Source organism: Galendromus occidentalis, unplaced genomic scaffold (assembly GCF_000255335.2).
Source record: "Galendromus occidentalis unplaced genomic scaffold, Mocc_1.1 scf7180000075420, whole genome shotgun sequence".
Classification (NCBI taxonomy): domain Eukaryota; kingdom Metazoa; phylum Arthropoda; class Arachnida; order Mesostigmata; family Phytoseiidae; genus Galendromus; species Galendromus occidentalis.
In genome coordinates, this window is record NW_003803410.1 from 519,318 (window position 1) to 530,438 (window position 11,121).

At 50.8% G+C, this 11,121-nt stretch overlaps 1 protein-coding gene across 1 annotated transcript; it reads right to left on the bottom strand.

Moving 5' to 3' along the window:
• Window positions 1-2,251: 2,251 nt before the first annotated feature.
• VGAT (vesicular GABA transporter) lies at window positions 2,252-4,198 on the bottom strand. Its single transcript, XM_003737250.1, has 5 exons — window positions 4,026-4,198; window positions 3,796-3,952; window positions 3,062-3,716; window positions 2,587-2,928; window positions 2,252-2,457 (listed from the first exon to the last, which is right to left on the bottom strand). The coding sequence occupies exons 1-5, from the start codon at window positions 4,196-4,198 to the stop codon at window positions 2,252-2,254; spliced, it is 1,533 nt and encodes a 510-aa protein (XP_003737298.1).
• Between the last annotated feature and the right edge of the window lie 6,923 nt (window positions 4,199-11,121).

Below are 11,121 nucleotides of genomic sequence, written 5' to 3' on the forward strand. Positions count from 1 at the left end.
TGGGGCAGAGCGATCGAAACCCCCGTGTTCTCGATTTGACCCTTTGGGGATCGGTCACCGAAGTATTAATACGTCTTCCACCTGGATTAGTGGAAGCATGTTCTCTTCAGAAACATCTCGATCTTTTGGCTGACCGCCGGGGCATGCCAGAACAGGGATACAATAGGCATTTCTGCTGAATGGATGGCGACGTGATTCCTCAGTCAAAGTAACACAGTTTATTCACGCGACAGCACACGAAACCGTCTTCAACTTTTCGGCACTACAATTCAAATCAAGACATGATGGACTCCAAAAACTCGTTTCTTGTGCTATCTATCTGTCCCTCATACGCACTCTCGCTTATTTCGACGACACCCCGAAAGTCCCGCTCGTGACCTCCTCGGATGTCTATATGATTGTGATTCTCGATGAACGTGCCGTCATCATCATTCTGATCCACTTTTCATTTCATTCTTCTTCAGAAGCACTCCGAACGGTACTGGGCTCGTATCAATCATCTCGCTCAATACTCAGCGGGAATTTCTCTACTCGAGGATCGGGGAAAGGGGTTGAGGAAATTCCTATTTGAAACATGCTGGCAGTCTCGGATTCGTCGACTGTTATGATCCGAGTTTTGTCCTCCACGTTAGATGTTGAATGTGGAGATCCCCGAATACAGTAGGAATGAAGATGCTAGAATACTGCGGGCTAGTGAAGGTTAGGCTCCTTTGGCCACTCTCAAGGATGACTCGAGGTTGAAAACTTTACAATGTGAGATGTACGTACGTTCACGGAGGCATCTCTTCAATCCGAACTCAAGATACGCAACTGAATTCGTGCCCTTCCCTCTTCGCGAGGACTCAGCCCACAAAAACTTCCACCCCTCCGGATCCGGATTGGAAGACATATTTTGTTCTCTTGCCTTGGATGATCCAAAGTTTTCAGTATCATACCGTCTCTCAGGATGCGAGATCATCTAATTTCTTCTAACTCAGATCAGATGATTCTCCTGATAACTGCTGCGCACCTTACTGTTCATCTATAACTTCTATTCAATCTTGGATAATGATAGACAATGAGATCTCCATCGACTTGAGCAGATTGCCCGACTATTCTTGTAAATCCAATCATCGGAGCAGTGAATCTGCCGGAGACAATTGTTTGATCGAGTATTGTAGCTTATGCACTGTCTATTGTGTTCGATTGGAATCGATCCGAGTCAATCCTCTCGAATGTGGGGGGAGTGATGAATTTCTCCGCATTCACTCTCGGCTCCCGGACTGCTATAAAAACCGACTCCTCAATCATTCGAAGAGTTGATCAGCCAGTCTTTCCTATAAGGTGATCACGCTTTGAATTCTGAATTCCATTCGAGACGTCGTGCACTCATATATTGTATGTGTATCATGGAATGGTATGACTGGAGCTCCCGACTAATGCCCCATTTCATCCATGATCTCCGTCAGCTTTGGATCGTTCGTGCGCGACGAAAGCTCTCCGAGAATACCTACAACATTCAAGGGCAGAGTATCGACGCTCGAGAACGGGTACTCTCAAGATCCACATTGAGAGCCGCGGAATCGTTCTATCGCTCTCTTCTTACGATGCCTTTCACGGGATTCAAGCAGCGGTTCGCAGCACTTGGAGCGGCAGGCGACCCTCGGCTAATGAAGACGGGTCGCCGGAACCAGAAACAGTGCCAGCCAACTGAACTGCGAAAGAAACTTCAGCCTCCATTAGAGAAAAAAGTACACCAAGTCAACCGCAACTCACTCAGATCGAAGATCACAGCTACGTATGTACAAATCAAGTATTCGATTGCTCCAGCCGCAGATTATGGCAGATGCCCTGCAACCGAAGGCAATCATCTGTATCCTTTGTAGCAACTGATGTTTGTTCCCCCACGGAACCGCAACATTATAATAGGCGATGTCTGGTAGGTGCTTCAATTGAGAGCCTCTTTTGAAATATCAACGGGAATCTACCTATTTCCCACGTCAACTCAATCTGAAAGTGTTGCGAAGGGAACGACAACGACCATGGATTCCTTCATTGTACCTCAGCCGGGAGTGGTATCTATCGTTGTCGCGAACAACCAAGAAACGAGAACAGAAATCCTCGGAGGTTTTCCGAGTGAGAATCGTACTACTTAATTATTCGAAACAACCTCAGTAAGGAATCTCATTGGCTTCCGAGCTCACTCATCCAAATCAAGTGGCGATCTAGAGACGCCCGTAGGACGCCGGAATTGCGAAAGCTTTTTGCGTCCTCAGGCCTCATTCAGAACTGGTATAGGAGGCATTGGTAGATGATAAGCCTCCACTAAACCAGCGAACGACGTGTAGATTCCGATGATTCCGGAGAATCCCCCGAAAACGATGATGAAAACTTCCCAGCAGATCTGTTGATGATTCATCTGATTCCATTTCAATTTCATGTGGAAGTAGCAGGGCCAGATGAAGGATAGCATCGTACCTGAAAGCAGAATCCCATCTGTCAATGAACCTAGACGGGAACAAGAATGGTCCACAGATCTTCGGGTAGACAAGCGTCAATTATAATGAGGTGAGCATCGGATGCGAAACTCGGGCTTAATGGACCTACCCGTGAAACTCCCGATCAGGCCCATCAAAAGGGCGAAATACGGAATTGAGACCGCAAGCAACATTGTGGAAAGGACTAGGGCTATACGCGCCGCTAGACCCCATACGCGCAGCTCGCCGTCGATGTAATAGCACGAGGGAAAGATTGTTTTCGGTCGCTCTCTGAAATACTGGTGCTCAAGGAGGGCGGCAGCGGCGAAATAGGGTAGCGGGTAGGAAAATAGCGCTTTCGCGACCAAAATCAGGTTGACGACGATCTTGAAGCCCCGAGTCGGAAGATTGTTCGTGATCACCTCTTCCGTCTGATCCGTCCACGTGAGGAAGCACATCCACGCGAAGATGGCTGCGGAGGGAACGACTTGAGAAGACTGAGCGAGCATGGGATGGGAATGAAACTCGGTAGTTCTCCGCAAGCTTTTGGGAATTATCGGGCATCATCGGGCTTGCTCCTTTTCGCGAAGGGGACGACGGCTTACCTTTGAAGGCGGCCGCAGCGATGTGAGACCAATTCAGCATGCAGTGGAATTTGCTCCTGTCTACCATGTTCCCTTCGAGGGATGGTAAGAAGATCTGTGAAGTGTAACTGAAGACGACGATTCCCATGGTCACCGGGAACTTGTCCATATTGATCGACCAGCTGACTTTCGACCAGCCCCAGTCTCCGGCACAGAGCAAGCAGTAACCGAGGATGATGACATTGATGAAGAGATGGGTCATCGTACACCAGAACGACAGCATGGAAACCGACCGCAGATCCCGTAAGAAGGCACACGGTAACAGAACCATAGTGAAAATCATCATCCACGAGCGTTGGTCGATTGTACTTTCGGGGAAGGAGCCGACCATCAAGTTGCCGCACAAAACGATGTAGAGAATGCAGGTCATTAGGAGCTCGGTCACTTGAGCGAAATGCACACATCGGCTTCCCCATTTGCTGCCGAGGCAAACTTTGGCGATTGACACGTAACTATCTCTGACGCGAACCAGTTCGCCACGGTCATTGTATTCGTAGAGGCACTCGACCAGAATTTTTCCAGTATGGCAGCATATGTAGGCCACGAACACGAGGGCGAACACTCCCCAGTAGCCTCCTTGTTGAACTGAGTAGGGCAGACTCACGATGAACATGCCCTGCGGATTCGGACCAACATTAGCAAAGAGCTGCGTGTTTCAAAATCCTCATCGTATCGAGCCGAGCAAGCCTATATACCTGAATCGCGTTGGTGACGTTCCAGCCTGCTTGCCATTCGTCGATTTGTTCGTTCCCTTTACCCCCGAACTCGTCGATTTCTACACTGCTCCCTTGTCGCTCCAGACGAGCCCCGTTGGTGAGGCTAGTTTCCGCGTATCCTCCTTCTTCGGTGTAGCTACATTGGCGAATCCGGCGTTAAAGAGGGCTTGTCAAACAGGAAGCTTTCGGAGAATAGTTCTCGAACTCACTTTTGGAAGTTGGACATCTCCGTTCCGCTCCTGAGACCGGATCCTTCGCTGGGACCGCCAGGACCAGAGCCATCCGCACAAGCTCCTGGACAATATGCTTTCACAGTTTCCACGATGACAGGTGCTTTCTCTTTGGCCCTGGCTAGAAATTCCGCAGCGAATGCAGCCGCCATGTTTTTCCCTGTGGGAACGAGCAAGCACGTGATTATTGACGAATCATGATTTTCTCTCTACGGCAATTTTCTTTCCCTGGATCGAATCTGCAAAATGGGGAGCTCCCATTGGAATCCGCGGCGTTGGCTTGACTCCCGATCGCTTCACTTATCCGTGGGTGTACCGCGCTAGACGATCGTCTTGCATCCCAGACCCACTCGCGTCGTGTTCGAATACCGATCGACGCCTAAGAGAGGTAGGGAGAATTTTCCGCGGCACGCTGTAGAGTCTGCCGTCGAGCCGGCCGTACATGGTGTTCGGAATGGTAGAGTAGACAATAATTAGTAAGACATGAAGGACTGGAAATGGACGGGAAGTTGCGTTTTCGTGCCGCCGATTTTTGCGCTTCGCCGGAAATATAGAGACTAGTGACGTCTGCGAACGTCTGCCCGATACGGTAACGATCTCCGTAATATACACGACAAATAGTATTGAGGTCGATTAGCCGCCAACCAAGAGAATGAGAGAACGGCTCGAATGAGCTCCCGCCCCGGAATGCTTCAGATTCAGACCTCTCAGTGAATGCTCGGTTTTCCCGACAATTCGAACTCAGACGTCCAATGCAAGGCCGCGAGGCGGTCAGGCGAACGATTAGAGACTCTTCAGTCTATTGAGGAACTGTTTCCAAACAGAGGAACGTGCATCCCGCTCCTCTCGGCAGATTGTCATGCCGTTGAAGCACGGCTCGAGATTCGATTCCCAGAGTGGTATTCCTCCCGATTTTGCATTAACGGCAAGCTTCCTATCTCACCTCAAGTTATCTATTAACAAGCACTGAGCGAATAGCTCGAACGAACGTTTGACGGGGATGATTCGGAGCGAGGGTGCGCGGTCGCACCTCTGCACTCGCGACTTGCAATGGCGTGGAGGGTGCCGCGAAGTACGGAAGCTCGGGGAAGCTCTGAAGCTCGGCCAAGCTTGGTGCACAGCTTCTGGCCCATCGCAAACAGCAGCTCAGGCACTCCGATCGCTTTGTGCTCCGCAGTAGTTCTTCCGAGCTGAAGGCCAAAACTCTCTGATCCTGTGCTGAAGTCAAGAGCGAGATTTGGACTCTGGAATAAGGACGTCGCATTCCCGCAGGATTCGGGACTTCGCGAGGCCCTTCTTGCCCGGAGTCGCGAATCTCAGAGTGCATACTTTCCGGATATTGCAGAATCCTACCGCAGTCGCCGATCTGCAACAGCGCAGGCATGATGATGAATTGTGAGGAACGCGGTCTGAACGAGAAGTTTCCCATTGAAGAGATATTCTCTCAAGCAATGACCATTGTTTATCATGGGGGTTTTCGTAGCATATGGCGGACGATGTAACTCAGAAATATAGATAGTTGTTATCGGATGAGACCGCGTAAGTATGATGGCTGTTAGTGGAATAAGAATGGGACGGAAGGTCTCACAGAAAGTTCTTCCGAAAGCATGCCGGCGTACCATTCCGCTACCTTGGGCACATCTGTTGGAGCAATGTGAGCATTCAAGAGAGGGCGCTGAATTTGCGCAGAAAATTTCGTCCTCTAGAATCGTCATCTCCGCATATAATGCCGGGAAGCAGACACTGGATGTGTGTTAGGAGGAGCATGCTCCTACACTGAGAGAATCAGATCGAAGATTTCTCAGCCCTCCGATATCTACGTACAATCTACGGCTGAGGAAGCTGCCATTGGCTCATCTCCCTAGGCCCATCTGAAGGGTGCATCCTCACGAATAGTACATCCATTTCAGGTAATCCGACAAGTCCCTGGTTGATTAGGATATTTTGGGGGTTCCCGAAGACTTTCCCTCTTTCCCGAAGACTTCCCAATCCGGTCCCTACACGATGAAAGCGCTAACATCGGGAGACCATATATTGAGGACTCATTGAGAGGACTCGTGGAAGGTCTCTCATGAGCGGGTTCCACTGCCATGGGAATCGAAGGTCAGAGCCTGCCTCGGAGCTCACGAACTCATGACTGCTGTGTGACTGAAGATGGTGCGGCCGCAGTGGAGAGCGACGATTCGCGAAAGGAGCGTTTGCTGCTCAGGGGGAAAACGCTGGCGCTCTAACCTTGATTCTGAATGTCTCCGAGACTCGAGTGGTAAGAGCGGTGAGAAAGCCGGGGACGGTAAAAGGGATGTGGGAGTCTCTTGCGACTCCCTACGTTTCCGAATCGAAGCACCCCGGTAAGCTGTTGCTACGAAGGTATGATGGCTGAATGCCTCGAAAATGCAGTTCGAGATATCTTCTATCTCGTCCTCGCTTGAAACAGGCTTCGATTCGAGCTCCTGAGGGTAGTTATTCTGCTGCGACTCACCCACGCAGTCCGGGCAGCCGTTGTTGCACGGACGGTCGCCGTGACCGAAGACTTCCTGCAGAGTCGGTCTCGCATCATTTGAAGCATTGGGTATCCGCTCCGGAATCCGCCGGAATCAGTTGGAGTCGCTCTGGAGAACCATCGCCACACCGACCTTGATAAAAAAATTAGAACAAGTGAGACAAAAAAGTGAGGATGCTCACTCAAGAGGACCCTACGTCTGGCGTTTCGCTCGAATCACAGTTAAGAAATCGGAGATGAGAAGGAACGCCGTCCAACAACCGGTTTGCCGTTCTCCCTGATATCACGACGGGGTTGAACGGAGCGCTTTAGTCAGACGTCAACTTCCATGAAATCGAGGCGAAGGACACGGTTCTCATGAGAGCCGTGTGTTTTGACCGAGGTTCATCTTCTGCTGAACTGCACCAGGCGAAGTGCATTACTCACCCTGAGTTCTGAGGAGGGAATGATCTTATTTCCTCTTCGCCGCTCACAAATGCTCGTTCCTTTCTTGCCTTCCTCCAATGACCCCCATCCCCCTCAGAATGCAGTCTCAGAATGTTTATCAGAGCTCCAAAGTAAGATAAAAGGGAGGGAGATTGTTTCCGATGAAGGTTACCTACGCTATGCTATATCTCCCTTCGCGATCTCGACCGAGGCGATTTCGAGACATCGAAATCGACCTGCGAATGTCTCCTCCCGTCCCCTTCCACCCTCCTACTTTCACACATTCCGTCATCGCTCCCGTTCGGGCCCAGGGGAGTGAGGGCGCGGCCGAAGGCCGCGTTTCACAGACCTGTACGATGAATAATCATCGATAGCGATATCATATCTCTCCATATTCATCTTCATGGAGAGAGGAATCTAAATAAAGTTAGCCCGAGACAGTGCACACCCGGTAGATCCCCGTTGGTTGCTGGAACTACGCGTAGGCGCCCTCCGACCGTCTCGTCACCCGTTTGACCGTCCCGATATTATATCATGCAACCTGGCGAATTGCCCTACAGCAGGGACACCAAACCCTTCCTGCTGTGCGGGATCCAACTGAGGTCCCGCAAAAACCTTGTGCGGGGTTTCGTGACTCCACATTCGTTCTTCTGGGCTGCTATCGCATCGAGTACACTGATTACATTGTACACAGCAATTTGATCTGATTAGGTAGGCTGAATATTTAGAGTCCGAATGGCTCGAGCAAGGGCTCGCCAAGCTCTGGGGTTCGATCGAACCCTGGTCGTGGCTTCATACTCTATGAAGGACACGTTCGTGCCAGAAGTCCGAGACGCGCCAAGCCTCCGATTCATCAGCGCGAGAGTGCTACCTACGTAGAGAACTCCGCACGGAATACGATTCTATTGATCCCCACGATTGATGGAATTCATCGGAATTCCTTTGTTCCGATGGGAGTAGGAATCACCGCTCTCAGGATCGCGCCAAATGATTCCAATGAAATAAACGAGGCAGCTGTCTTTTTTCACACGTTCTTCTTCTTCGGGGATTTCCATCGAGCCAGCGGAGTCCAGAACACCACACTGCGAAGCCTCAGAAAGGTTCCGATGTACATTCGAAAGACCGCATTTTTTTTCAATCTCTCAGACTTGCCCGGGTGCCATCGAAAACCTGACAGTCTTCCTGAATAATTGAATGCTCCGCCATCGATTGGAGAAGGACTCTCGAGAGCGCGTACGTCGAGGCTCACCGCAGCCACAGTCAGCTCCTCGGGTCAGATTGCATCCTTGGACGGAGTTCACGGTGTCTCTCGAAGCAACAAGTTCACCGTAGTCGGCGACAAAACTCGTATCTATACGAGACCCGGACCCGACCTAACGAGAGAATCGATGAAAGATGTTCTCGAGTACTTGGCCTATACCCTCTTGTCCTCTATGGAGGTTGTGGCATGATTCTCTCGAGGGAGGCATTCTGGAAAGCGTTCTGCAGAGCGAGAAAGTCAGTCATAGGCATGGATAGAGAGCAAATCTAGGATGAAGGGAGAGGGGGCGCCATCCATGACGTGAACGTTGAAAAAATACAGAGGTCATGATAATTTATTTTTCGGAGCTCTAGAGGATCACGAGACATGAAGATCGCATCGGTTCTCATGGAAGTAAGACGGGGAAGACCAGGTATTCGGCGCTCGGAAGTATCTTCATCTGGCATTGATTACTCAAGGACGATTCCGTCGTGCGGCACTAATTGCGGCGGCGACGGGAATAATGGAGCCATTCTTGATCCGGAAGCCTGCCGGGAAAAAAACTGCGTCATTTCGCCCGCCAAGGTATTTCTCGTGACGATGGATGCGGAGACTCTGATTTTCAAGTCGGGCTTTGGAAGGGAGGCCTCAAGGTTGATTCAGCTTCACATTATCGACCCTATTGCGGATTCGTCCAAGAAGCGTCCTCCATAGGAAAAAATATTCCCGAAATTTGAGTTACTGCTCACGGATCGTCCGGGACAAGGATGATTGCCGTGTCAAATGACGTTTCTTCGGGCATTCATCAGGGGAGTGAGCGAGGAGGAGCATGTGTAGTCCCTGACGCGGAAATCTCGAAGAGCACCTGCTTCAAGTACAGCTCATGCACTCTTTATGTCTTAACGATGTACTTTTTATATGAAAATCCGGTAGGCTTTGCAAAAAAACGCATATCTCATGAAAAACCGTTTTTATTGATTGCGCCTATCCGCTGTCCCCCTTAGAGTCCCATGTTAGAGAAAAACCGCAGCTGCGATTAATGACCGCGGTTGCGAAGCCTAAACACAGGTACGTCTTCATGGGACGGGAGTCCTGGATATTCCTTTTATTTTTCCATAGACGAGGCATGAATTACCGGTTCTGAACATCAGAAAGCGCTTCAATCATGGGCGAAGAGGGGGCCCTCAGTGAAAGGGGGGGCTACGCCGCTAGAGCTCTCCCTGCTCGTACGACGAATACGCGCGAGTACCCCTTCATCCCAAGCCTTCAGCATCTTGCGGCGGCCATTGACGAAGACGATTAGCGATGGAAACTCACGCTTCCTTCGGATCTCTCGAAACACCATGAAGAAACATGCAACTCGACGAGGCAGTGAGAGACCAGCAGAAGCTGTGGGCCGAGATGACCACTGAAAGGATGTTCAACTTCCGATCGGGAGCCGGGGCCACGAATCATGCACTCCGATTTGGTTTCCGCGCAGACCCGATAAATGCAAACATCGAGAAGGAGCATTCGCGTATTTCACTGTTCTCCGAGCAAGCCTATATTCTAATACGCTTAATCATTACCACCCGATTAAGGTGTTTCAAGCCCTCATCGATTCATGTCCTTTCACCTTGGTGAAATCCTAGAGGGCTACCTTGATAGCTCTGCGAACCTCGGAGAATGACGCGGCAAGAGTACCCCGCTCTGCCTTGTAGACGGGTATCGCAGAGACACACCAGTTTTTTCCTGTGCGATAAGCTCCAAGGAACCGCGAGGTCTATCTCTCGAGATTCAGAGCCACTCATTGCAACGAGCGTGTGCCATGATGAATTCAATGCTCGCCCACCTGTGGATTGAGTTCATATGGTCGGTGCGCTGGACCGCATACTGGAGAGATCCGAGAAGCTGACACTCAGCCATGTCGAGGACGAGGACTGTAGGTCGGCTAAGACTTCATTATGAGACCTCATCCATGTATATGAACATCATGTTTATCCACTTTGGGTGCTCCTCAAACTATTTCCGCCGGAACCGTGCACGACGCCCCAGGGACGGCCGTTCGGCTTCTGATTCATGACTCTGAGGCCCACGCGGGAGATTTTCGTCCTTCTGACTGAGCGACTCGTTCCTGAGTCGCCAGTATTACGAGGAGAAGATAGATCCGTACAGAGCGCCCAGTGCGCACGCGACCACTAGCAAATTTCGACTCCTTGGAATTATTCGGATCGTCATCCAGAATGATAGCGCGGATATAGGGTGAAGCAGTGTAGTCAGAGAGATCCGTTCGATCCGAACGGATCACTCTGAAGAAACACACGTCGATTCCAAGAGCGAAGACTCGCAGTCAAGGCGATTCAACGAGAGAGTGTGGCAGGGATCAAGGAGTAAGCGCGGAAATGGACTATCCTCCTTCTGACCAACTCGGGGGGCCCACGAAGTAGCTCCGGGATCCCGCAGGGCTTGCGGTGATACGCGACGCTCCGTCGCGAGTCCTCCGCTCGAGGAACGTCTTCCTCGGCGATATGTAGATGGATCCCGATCACAACACCCCTCAAGCAACACGCTGGTGATCGTGGAACCCTCGCAGAGCATTACCATGGTGACGAGCCCTTACCACACAACATGGAGCAGAAGACTCCAGCTGCCAAAGACCACCATTTCTGACTGTCTGGCTGACTAACAGAGTGACTGACAGACTCGCTGGCTCGCTGACTTATCATCAGAGAGATCCCGAGAGGAGTGCGAGCGAGCTCTCAGTGCCGCCACAGAAGTTTGACTCCAATATAGGATCGTCGGGAATATGCTTGAACAAATAATTCGCTGCCAGCGGTCAGTGGTGTGAAGACTAGTGTTTCGTGTTGCTGAGAGAGTCCGATCTGTCGGTGACCCAGTCCTTATTAGGAAAACAACGTCAACGCTGTGAC